The 12561-nt window shown below is 40.9% G+C and overlaps 1 protein-coding gene across 2 annotated transcripts in view; it reads right to left on the bottom strand.

The window, feature by feature from the left end:
- Window positions 1–82: 82 nt before the first annotated feature.
- The window catches only part of rev3l (REV3 like, DNA directed polymerase zeta catalytic subunit), a 117475-nt gene continuing 104996 nt past the window's right edge, over window positions 83–12561 (bottom strand). For both annotated transcript variants that reach the window (XM_041806144.1, XM_041806145.1), the window contains exons 28-32: window positions 11585–11722; window positions 11042–11232; window positions 7297–7543; window positions 4821–5036; window positions 83–3385 (exon numbers count right to left, since the gene is read on the bottom strand). In XM_041806144.1, coding sequence (XP_041662078.1) covers window positions 3245–3385; window positions 4821–5036; window positions 7297–7543; window positions 11042–11232; window positions 11585–11722 — 933 coding nt within the window. In that variant the 3' untranslated portion in view covers window positions 83–3244. The remainder of the gene's footprint in view (window positions 3386–4820; window positions 5037–7296; window positions 7544–11041; window positions 11233–11584; window positions 11723–12561) is intronic.

Here is a 12561-nt window from a genome sequence, read left to right as displayed (position 1 = left end):
CTTACATGTCTGTAGTTGCCATGTGTCACGTCACGTGTTTTGTTGCTCTTACTGGCCCGTAGAGATGTGACAGACAGAATGTTCATCTAATCATACTCTGAGTTTTTTTCAAAGCCTCTGCCTTTTCTCAAACGTTTCCTATTGAAGCTTTACCAGATGGATGTGTGAAACAAATCCATCTGCCGTGCCAGGTAAGTTCCTTGGCAAAGTGTAACAAAACAATGAAACAGGATAAACCGTGCATGTTTTACAGCATCTCATAGACAATTGTGCCCAATTTTTTCCCCAGGCACACATCCGCGACCCACTTTTGGGTCCTGACCCACAAGTTGAGAAACAGCTTGAGAGTTGAGAAACTGCTTTACACCACCCCATCTAATGCTTGGCATTCTGAGTTTTGCAGCTGCTCAGCCATGGAAACACGTTCATGAAGCTCCCACCACAGTTTTTGTGTTTACATTAATGCCAGGGGAAGTTCAGAACTCTTCAGCTCTTCAATCTGCAGAGTGTTGGTGATATTTTCTTCACCATGCACCTGAGCAGTCAGTGACCTCGCTTTCCACTTACTAATAAAATCACTTACAGTTGACTGGAATATCCAGCAGGGATGAAATTTCACCAACCATTTTACTGCAAAGGTGGCACCATGGGAGTACCACACTTGAAGTCCCTGGGCTCTTCAGAGCGACTCATGTAGGATCTTAAATGTTTGTAAATTGAGACTGCATGGCTAAGTGCTTGATTTTATACACTTGTGGTAACAGGGCTGATTGTGAAAGACCTGAATTCAATAATTAAAAGTGGTGGCCAAATACTTTTGTCCAGATAGTGTAAGTCTACCAAAGCTCATTAATGTCTGATTTCACTTCTTCAACTCAGTGGACAAGTCAATAGTGTTTTCAAATATTTATGTTTTTACAGTTCCCTTATTTCCTTTTTCATGGTTAAGTGGATATTATAATGTTTGAACTACAATGTATAATTTTCTTTCAAAGTAAAATAATCCAAACAGGAAGTCAATTACTTGTAGTTTAAGACAGTACAAAAATCCAAAATAAAACAAAAATATTTAAAATGCGAAACAGTGGAGATTAATCTTTAAACATTTAAGTGTTAAACAGCCCTACATCAAAGTAGCTTCAAGAAAAGAAAAATCAGTTTTTGATGGGAAAAATAAATTTTGAAATAAATTATGTAGTGAGAGAGAAATGTGTTTTTTTTTTTAATAATTAAAACATAGATATGAATGATGGAATTTGCCTGACATTTTCGATAATTAAAAGACAAAAATTGCCTAAAATAAACTAAATAAGATGATAAATCCCCACTAAGAATGAACATTTCACACAGATGAGTGTGTGGGTAATTAGCATATTACTGATAGTAGACAGTGTATAAATAAACATGAACAGAATGGATATTAACAGTATTGTTCTACCATAAATCTCCTCTTTAAAACATATCTTAAATCTGCATGTATTTCCCAGCCCTACTTCTGAGTCTCTTCACTCCGGATTGTTCTGAATATTTTGTTGTTGATTCTCTACGAGCCGTCTGTGTTGGCCTGCTCTCTCTCACGCTGAGGTCAAAGGTCAGTGAAGTCTCACGGCTGGTAGGATTCAGTGCCTTGCTCGAGGACACGTTAAGCAGAGCAGTTAAATTGAACCAGGGAAAGCCACCCTCTTCCTCCTCTTCATCATCATCATCAGCCACCCTGCTGCCAAAAACTGACGTTTTGAAAATGTGATTTAATTTTGCACTTCTGTGGTGATTTCAGAGACAGAAGGAAACGTATGGTTATTGAAGATTTGAATGGATTTGTTTTCTTGTTTCACTTTTGTAAAGATCAGATTTTTGGTTGTCTCGGGCTTTAACCAGTTAGGGATTTCGTCAGTTGAATCTCATTGATGATGCCTATAAATACGGCTATTCTACATTTTACTGGCAGCATCTTTTTCCATATTTTAGACGATGCATTAGCAGGAAATTATATTCACTTTGGGCATCAATTAAGACATACAAACCTTACAAAGCTGTTCTGAAAAAAGCAGTTTCACATCTAAATCCACATTTCAGACACTTGAATAAACAGGTTTTTTTTTCTGAGGCTGAAGAAATATGCACTAAAAGTCTTTTTGGACTGAAGTTTACAGCCTGTCCTGCTGTTTCTCTCTTATGAAGAGCTTCAAGGCAAAAATCAACTGACAAAATCCAGATTTGTTTAAATGCTGGACTCTTAATGGAGAAAGCCGGAGTGTTTTCATGTGCTGTGATGTGTGTCATGTGGCTCGTGTCGTCTCTGTGATTCATCCGTTTTGAACTGAATCATGGACAGAAGACGTTTTAATACATTGACTTTTTATTATATCAATCTCAAACCTCCACCCACAGCAATGTTCATTAAAAACAAACAAAAAAACACCTCCTTCATCTTTACTCTTTTGTACATTTATACAAATACACAGGCTCTGTGTACGGGGGGGTTGAAGATCGGGTCTCGATGTATTTTGATGATTTTTTTTTTTTGTTTGCACAGAAAACTGGAAACGTACACAAAACCATTTATGCACAAGGAAATAATAGACTCTTAATGACATAAATTATCAAAATACAGTATTGCAACAGTCCCAGATGTTTTTAAAAACTGAAATGGTTTCCACTTGGATCACTCTAGATAGAGCGACTTGTCAGATCTGCCAAAATGGACATCATTACGATCAGAGGGAGCATGAGAAATGGCATCCTTTAGTAGAATGCATAGATTTGATTGCATTCATTGCCGGAGCTGTAGTTTCTTTTTTAATGCTAATGCACAGTGAGAGAATAGATGGGGCTATACAGGATCTATTTACAAAAACACTGCAGTGATATTATAAAAATGCTGAAAAGTCAGTTAGTGGTTTCTGATGCTTATTTTAAGGAAGCTCCTCAAAACCCGATGAGTTCAAACCGCTTCGTTCCTCCACAGGCAGTCTGTCGCCGCTTTACTCGGCCCGTAGCAGCTGACGGAGATGGCAGCATGAAGACAAACACAAGCCCCCAGGAGGAGGAAAACTCAAACTGGGAGGCTCCGACCAGACAGAGAAATACTTAACGACAGACAACATTTACCAGACAGATGAGGGTTCAATCCAAGCACCATTTTACAACCAAAAGGACCATGAAACACTGGGAGGAAGCCAGGGGCGAGGGGCGGGGCAGCGATTAGCACCAAATCAGCGGAGCTCCAGGGTTCAGGAGCCAATTAGAACTGCTCCAGCAGCTGTCGGAGGTAGGGCGCCTTAGAGAGCTGTCTGTTGACCCGGGACAGTTTGTAGAGGACGGGACAGTCCAGAGACACACAGGGCACCTGTCGCTCTGCACAGCCGCTGCAGTTTCTGCAGATCTGAAAACACAGAGACACAAAAAGCATGAGAAAATACGTCTGATTTTATCTCTAAATGCTGTCGAAGTGGAGACGAGGGCTGTGTCAGTAGATTCTTGGTCCAAATCCCCATCAGACAGGCACTTCATGTGGGGAGCTTTCACATTCTCCCAGTTAATTGGTGAACTACAGTGCTGTGAAAAACATCTTCAACCCCTTTCTGATTTTTTTTTTTAATATTTGTCCCACTGAAAGGGTTTCAGATCATCAAACAAATTTTTGACAAGGACAAAGATAACCAGAGTGAATACAAGATGTAGATTTTAAATGACAATGTTAGGGGAAAATAGCCACCCAGACCTCATCATGTGGACTCAAACAGTCCCCCAAAAATGTCTTGGTATCAGCTGGTGTCTCATCCTCTTTCGACCATGACAGACTGCTCCACTGAGCCTCTGCTTTCTTTGCTTGTTTAAAAACTCCCTCGCAACATGAGTGATGCAACAGCTACCTGGCCTTACCTGACCTTAAAAATAACTCAAAGGGGAGATTCTGTTTCATTTTGCTTTGTTACAAAGGTAAATACAGTTAAAAGAAAAAACATCAGAATATTCTGGACATCTAATATAATTCTTAGAAAGCAAAACAAAAGGATATTCCCCTCTATCTTTGCTTCTTCTCTGGCATTAAAACTCCGGCAGATAAGACGGTTATGATGTGACTTTATCTTTATGATGATCAAAACAGCTCACAAAAACTGGATTAAAGGTCAGAGTGAACAAAGACGACAAAGACGAAATAAGGAAATGATTCCCAGACTAAACCTGCAGTTAGATCTGGATCAACAGTTTGATTTTCTTTCTTTTCTTCTGCGTCTCAGACAGGAGGAACAGCATCCTCCTCGCAGAGCACAAATCCTCAAAGTTCTTTTATTTATTTATATATTTTAGTTTTCCTCAATGTCTTCAATGAAAGAGCTGATTGGCCCTGATCTATTGATTCACAAGTAACTATCTTTACAGCAGGAGTGTCTGGAACATCTTTTTTACAGTGATTCCAATTGTATAGTCCAAACACCAAGTTTGGACATAATGGGGAAGTCAGATGTGTTGTATTGCGTAACATTGCATGCTAGCTGTCCATACTGTGTCTGCTTAATATTTAGCTCTCCACTCTAATAGTTTTAATATTCCCTGTGTTGAAAATGACATGCATCACTTTTATATTGACAGGGAAGAAAGGCTAGTGTGGTGCTTTGTATTAGGGAACTGTGGTGAACCGTCTGGTTTTGCCTCCATGTCAGAAGACAACATGTGCATCATGAATATGAATATTATAAATGTGCCACTATTTCCACTATTACAGTCTGAGTGGGAAAAGCAAAACTTTCTGTGTGCACCACTCTATGAAATAGTTTAGCCCCTTATTCCTTTCAAAAGCCCTCCCTGTGCCTCACCTTCAGCAGCTGGTCTTGCTGACTCTCCCACTGCCTCATGTCCTGGTAGAGAGTGACAGCCACTCTCTGAGGCTCAGCGCGACACCGGGAGCACACGCCCAGCTGGGTCAGGTCGTCACACACGGGGCAGTGGAGCGTGGTGAAGTACTGGGAGATGGTTCCCTTCCTCCCCACCTCCTCTCCACCCACCGCTGAGGAGCAGGATGCCTTCTGGACCTGAGGGAGAGATGAAGGAATACATGTGACAGGGTCAGTGTTTAAGAGTCTGACTGCTTGTTTTATTTTTTTTGTATTATTGTCTGCTTGAGTTTTACCAACTGATTGTTTACTATTTTAATTCTTTGATTTGATTTATAATAATTTTAATTGTGGGGGTATTACAGCATTCAACAGTTTTTTCCTACTGCCCCTGAAATGCACCGTGATGATCACCAGGCGACAAAAAACCAACGAGAGACAGAAGGAAAAACAGAGATTTAAGCTAGAAACTTTAGTTTATTCATTTGTTTATTTTTTGGAAACATACATTCTGAAGTTGATGCCTGTAAAATATTTTAAAAATGGGCAGAGAAGACTTGCAAAGTTGTGGAATGCTCAAAAACACCTGGATCATCCCATAGGTAAGTAGGTTAATTGGAGAGAACGCTCCTGATTGTGTAACTAAAGTAATTCAGAGACGTGACCATCGGCGGTCCATAATATCATCAGAGAATCTTGAAAAATCTCGTGCAACGTGAAGGACGGGGCTGAAAATCAGCACTGAATTCCTGTGACCTCTGACCTTTTAGATCACACTGCATTCAAAACCATTACCACTCTGTGATGTATATTATGATGTGGGCTCAGGAACACTTCAGAAACCATTATCAGTTAACACGCCTCACTGCATCTACAAAAGCAAGTTCAGAATATATCATGCAAAGTCAAAGCCGGATATCAACAACATCCAGAAGCCCCGCCCACTTCTCTGAGTCCAGGCTCATCTGGGATGGACTGACCTAAAGTGGAAAAGTGTGCTGTGGTCTGATGAGTCAAAATTTTAGATTGTTTTTAGATATAATGGCCATCATGTCTAAGTTCAAAAGCCAGCATCTGTGATGGTGTGGGGGTGCATTAGTGCCCGTGGCATGGGCCATGCACATCTGTGCAGGCGCCATTTATTCTAAGAGGTACACACCTGTTTTGGAGCAACGTATGCTTCCATCAAGATATCTTTTTTCCTCTGATATTTCAGTGAGACAATGCCAAGACACATTCTGTAGAGCAGGACCCGAGGGCCAAAGCTGGCCCGTGGTGCAGTTGTACCCGGCTCGCAGAATCATATCATGTTTTAATTAGAACTGGCCCGCAGGTCTGAGGTCTGCAGATTTCCTCCAGTATAGAAATGTAAATTTAACCTTGAAGATTTAAAATATCTTGTGTGACATCATAAAAATGTGAAAAAGAGTCAAATCTGACTTAAACTTAGCATTTTGACTTTTTATCTCATATTGTGAACTTTTAGATTCCAATTTTAAATTTTTTGTCATATTTTGAAATTTCAAGATCATAATTTCAAATTTAATCTCCTATTTTGCCCTTTTAAACTCTTAACTTTGACTTTTAATCCGATATTTTTTTTTAAACTCACAATGACGAATTTCATCCCATATTTTGACCTTTTAGATTCACAATCTTAAATGTTAATATATTTCAACCTTTTAAACTCATGATTTTTACTTTATATGTAATATATTTGCCTTTTTAAAACATTATTTTAACTTTGATTTTGTGTTCTGACCTTTAAAACTAATATTTTGACTTATCTCAGGTTTTGAGCCTTTAAACTTATCATTTTTTATTTTTTTCATCTCAAAATCATTTATCATCAGTCAAAAAGATTTGCAAATCACTGTGTTCTGTAATTATTCACATTTTACTTGACGCTATTGTACTAGGCAGGCCACAGGCACACAAAGCTATATTTTCAGTTTGCTATCAGAAGGAAAAGCCACAGTCTCTGTCTGTAAATGTGGAGGAATCTGTGAAAATCATTGCACTGTTCACACAGAGGTGTCTGGTCATTTATCATGAAGTTATTTTCAGCTCCACCAGCAGGTGGCGTCAGAGTTCTGTCAGACTAAAACCAAAGTGTTGACACAAAGACTGAGACGGCTCACTGCAGTTTGATGAGGCTCATTCGATCCTCAGCAGGAAGCAGGAGAGAGATTTTCTCTTCATCCTTTGTTCTCATTCCACTGAATGAAATCTCCTCTGAAAGTCTGCTTTTATTTTGGTGGGAAGGGAACAGTAAACCAATCAACCATGCCTCTCACCTCAGCAATTAGCTGTGCAGTCACACAATCAACTCAATTCAATAAACTCAGTTATAGTCTGACTTTCCACCTTGAAATAATTTTGTTTATACTGGAGCTCTTTGTGTGAGTGAATACTTTTGCTTTCTAACTTAAATGGATGTCAGCCTCCTGCGCCTTACCCTGGGCAGCTCCTGGTACCAGCTGAACACATCCACGCCGATCAGCTGGAACATGCGGGCCAGCGGCGGCAGGATCTGCTTGGTGATGTAGTAGGTGGCGTTGAGGCGGAGACTCGGGTCCTGGAGTACCTCCATGGGCCGCCGCACCAGCTGGATGAGGGGCACGCCGGGCATCCCGTACACCACCACGTAGGGAACCCGCTCGCCCACCCGCGGCTCCAGACGACGATCGTACGCCATCATACGCCTGAGAGGAAACAAACGAGCTGATTCAGAGCTCTGTGTCTGACATGTTCACTGTAAATCAGGATGTTATCAATAATCATGATAAATTCAGTAACACCAGGAATCCGTCCGTTTGATAAAAACTGGAGATAAACCTTCCTGGTGCTTATGAATGAGGCTGAATATTTCGCTCTGAAATCAGATTTTTTTTTCTTTATCCATTAAGAGCTGGGTTGCCTAGCAACAGACTCAGGTACTGTACATGCGGGCGAGAGCAGCCAGACAATGAGCACTGTGGGGAAGAAGTAATTGGATTCACACTGACTACTGTAACTGTAGCTGACAGGAAGCTCTGTCTCAGTGAGCTGCTGCTCCCTGCTGCCCACACACACACAAACTGAGGCACACAAACACATTCATCCAAATAAAAATAAGGACTCTTTTTTTTAAGAGTCAGTGGTTTTAAGGAAGAACATTAGTGCCAGGCATCCAAAAAAATAACAAGACCAGGCTTCTATAGGGGGCTGGCTTTTCAAAGTTAGTTTTCAAAGCAACAGTGCTCATTTTACCACGTTTGATGCTTTTGTCATTTTTAAACCACAATTTTTTAACCAAACAGATCATATTTGCTTCTTTGTGTGTCTAGAGCGTGCTGGTCTCAAACACTAATTCCACTGTCCTGGTGTTTATCGGCTGCAGGAGAAGTCCATACCAATGAGATTTACAGTCAGTTAATTAATTTAAATGAAGACATCTTAAGTCGCAGGCAGGAGAGAGGAGGAGGATGAAATCTGTTAAACAGTACGGGGACAAGAAGAGGAGGTGTGCAGAAACAGTGGTGTTTAAACTTTACTGACACATTCACAGAAAGACAGAATGACTTGTATTAACACCAGGGCGTGTGACTGGCCTTTGCTATAGTCCTCTTTGTTAATGAGTTAATACTGCTCAAAGATCAATTTATTAAAAGTTTGTTTGCTTTAACAGGAAGGACAGCTTCTTCTGCAGCTGTTTCTGACAGATAAGGTGGAACATTTCTGCATTTTTCTGTGTCCAAAAGATTTTATTCTGATCTGGTTTGCGGCACTCTTCTTGATCAAATCTAAGACTGTTCAAGACCTTTATGAAACAAAAACAAAGGAAAACAAACACTACTTGTACATTGTGTAGCATTTGGATATTTTGGATTTTTCTTCTGTGGGATTCAATGGCTTTGATTCCCATTATCTCAAGTTTATAAAATTTGATACTTTGCATGTCAGCTTACAATCATAGTTTGCCCTGGCCAACTATGATTTCCTAAAAACTCAAATTTTGTAAAAATAACAACAACTATTGCCTTTAACAGATTAAAAAAATCTGTTCTCAGAAGAGAGAGCTTCTTAGGCCCTGGGTGCAGCAGTCAAACTGCTACGGTTCATTTTCAGTGTCCGGTGTTGATCTGGATTTTGTCTTGATTGATGTAACTGCAGAAAAACCCATCACACACAGGTGGGATGTTGCAAAGGGGCAGAGTGTGGACGCTCTCCTGCCAAGCACTGGGAACTCTTTTTCTACTACAATTCAAATCCATGTCTTGGACTTGGAACACATTGTTGAATCTGAAGTGGAATCAACAAAATGTTCCTCTTCTGCAGTGCTGAAGTCATCAGCTGGTGTTGCGTAGCCTTGCTTTGCAAACCCATTCAGGATTTTCTGGTAGACGGCAGAATTCATGGATCCGTCAATCACAGCAAGTGGTCCAGGTCCTGAAGCAGCAAAGCAGCCCCAGACCATCACACTGCCACCACCATGTTTGACTGTTGGCATGATGTTCTTTTTATTAAATGCTGCTATTTTCACTCCAGATGTAACGGGCCGCACACCTTCCAGAAAGTTCAACTTTTGTCTTTTCAGTCCACAGAATATTTCTCCAAAAGTCTTGGGGATCATCAAGATCTTTTTTGGCAAATTTGAGTTGAGACTTTGTGCTCTTTTTTGTCAGCAGTGGTTTTGGCCTTGGAACTTTTGCCCAGTGTCTTTCTCATGGTTGAGTCATAAACTCTGACCTTAACTGAGGCCAGTGAGGCCTACAGGTCTTTGGATGTCGTTCTGGGTTCTTTTAGGACCTCCTGGATGAGTCGTCGTTCGCTCTGAGGGTGGTTCGCTGGAGTCCCAAAGCCTTGGAAATGTCTTTGTAACCTTTACCAGACTGATAGATTTCAATCACTTTGTTTCTCATTTGTTCTTGAATTTCTTTGGATTGTGGCATGATGCATTTCTTTCTCAGATCTTGTAGCCTACTTCACTTTGTCTGACAGCTTCTATTTAAGTGATTTCTTCATTCAACAAATCTGGCAGTAATCAGGGTGGGTGTGGCAAGTGAAATTGAACTCAGCTTTCCAAGAACTGTGGTTAGGTTTGGATTTTTTTCTCCTTAATAACTAAATCGTCATTTAGAAACCGCATTTTGTATTTACTTGGGTTGTCTTTATGTCTGTTATGTTGTCTTTTTATGAGATATTAAAATTGGTTTGATGATCCAAAATATAAAAATATAAATAATTTGTAAATATAAGTGTGATAAATATGCAAAAAAAAAAAAAAAAAATCAGGAATCAGAAAGGGGGCAAATACTTTTTCACGGTACGGTATGCTGAGAATAAGTCTAGAGGTCGGGATGCAAAGAAAACTTTAAGGGACCAGGACACATTATCGTCCGCCTCACCTGCTCTCTATGTGTCTGTAACACACCAGCATTAATGTGTGCATTTCAACATGAAGCTGAAGGAACTCACTAAAACTGATTTATTGAGCAGTGACCAAAATAAGCAACAGAGTAGAGACACAGAGGCAGGAAAGAGTGCAGCAGCAATTACACTAAACTCTGTAGCTTCCAGTGGGTTTGTGAAAAAGCTGTGCACTGTTTTAGAGTTTAATTGCAGAGAAACAATCAGAAAACGCTGTCCTGATTCTCTGTATCACCATTTTGTCTGCCACTAGCTGTGCTTCTCCTTACAACTGGATCACTCACCGCTGCAATGTCTCTCTTTCTTCTTTAACACTAGTAAATAATCCCTGTATATCTTCTTTTATTTGTTATTTTTTTGTTTCAATTTGGAACAAAAATATCTGATATTTTATCATGTAAATCATGCAGTTATGAAAAAGCAAGTTTGCTAACATTTTAGATTTATTCATAAATTAATCCTACTCTGTTGTGCCAAATTAGGCTCTATCGATCCATCATAAATGTAGTTGGGAAGCCCTTAAAGCTTTGCTTTATGCAGTGGAGGCTGAGGTCTATGCAGTCATTACATGGGTCAAGGATGATGAGAATTGAGTCCCAGTTTCATTGCATGACTGCTGGGTATTAGAAAAAATCTATTAGACATGAGAGAGTCTTTTTGCACATAGAATTTTGTAAATTTTGTTTTAATTAAGACATTTCTACTTCTACCTGGCCCTTTAACTACCGTTCTGTGGGTAGCAGGAGTCTAAATGACAGTGTGCTGTTTCTGTCTCTCCATTTCGCACTCACCTGGTGAGTTCGAGGGCAGGCACGCAGGCTCCAGGCCGGTACGAGCCACTGCCCCGGTACTCCTTAGCGAAGGTCAGGTCCTGCATGCTGGCCCGGCCGTCCAGAACCTTCACGCACTGACGCTGCACGTACTGCTTCACCTGGCTGATGTCCCGAGTCTCAAACAGCAGCTTAATGGAGCGCTCCAGAATCTGAGGAGGAGACACAATGAAGATGTGACGGGTCAGACGGAAAAATGAGAGAATAGAGACAGAAAGAGCAGATACTTCCACACAGCAAGGGCCATTTAAAACCAAACTAAAACACAAGGTTGAGTGGATGTTTAGTCTTGTGATATTTTGATGCAATGAGGAGAAACAACAGAAACAACGTGGATTTTTTCTGAATTGAGACAAAAGCAGCCGTGTCTTTCCTCTGATTGACACGTGGAGCCGTCTGAGTAAATGAGAGCGGGGGAAAAGCTGGCGAGGTTCTGACTGGTGGAGAGCGCAGTGAAACAGAGGAAGGAAGGGAGGAGGAGGGAGGCTTGGTTTTGCTTGTTACCTTGGAAACAGCAGGGCAGCCGTCACGTCGCACCGTCTCGATCCCTTTGGCATCAAACACCGGCTCCTTCTGGTCAAGACTTTCGTACATGTAGCCCACGTAGCGCTTCTTTGTCTGCAGCACGCAGGGCAGGTACACCTGGAGACACAGACACAGGTCGATCATTAGCTCAGAAGGCGTTAAAGAGGGGAAACTGAAAAGACAACATTGGCACAGAGAGGCGTGAGCAGGTCTGGGCCAGACGGATGGTGATAAGTAGTTTTTACCTGGACATTTTTCCTGCAGAGAAATAACAAATGGTTGTCATAATACCAGAATTATGTACTTTGATATATAAAAACTGAACCATTCTGAAACTTTTTTGATACCACAACAATAAAAACAGAAGTCCTCGACATCCAACATTTGGCATTTTTTATTGCTAAACAAAAACTAGAGAGGAGACTCCTATAAATGGTCTAAATCCTTGGCTCTCAACAGTTGGCTGAGACCTACAAGTGGGTTTCAAAGACAGATGTGCCCGGAAAATATCTGTAGCAAGGTCTACAATGCGCTTTTATTTTGAAGGTCATGTGTCCATCTCTTTGTTACAGCACATCTTTTGTGCCCTGCTTTTCTTCACTTAAAACTTTTGTTATGATTGAAACATTTAAGAAATTTGGGTCACATTCCTCTTAAAGGAGGAGGTGGTGGGGCCTGACCAGCTTTCCAGCTTTCCAAGGCCGGCTGCTGAGAAGCATCCCCACAGCATGATGCTGCCACCACTGCTCTTCACAGTGGTGATTGAGTGTTTGGGGTCGCATCACACCAAAGAACTTTCTCCCACTTGACCATGGAGTCCCCCACATGCCTTCTGGTGAACTCTAGTCCAGATTTAATCTGAGTTTTCTTCAACAGTGTCTTTCTCTTTGCCACTCTCCCATAAAGCTTTGACTGGTGAAGAACCCAGCCAACAGTTGTTGTCTGCAGAGTCTCTC

This window comes from Cheilinus undulatus, linkage group 14 (assembly GCF_018320785.1).
Source record: "Cheilinus undulatus linkage group 14, ASM1832078v1, whole genome shotgun sequence".
Classification (NCBI taxonomy): domain Eukaryota; kingdom Metazoa; phylum Chordata; class Actinopteri; order Labriformes; family Labridae; genus Cheilinus; species Cheilinus undulatus.
Note: the sequence above shows the minus strand (reverse complement) of the source record. Positions and strands in the feature narration are given on the sequence as shown.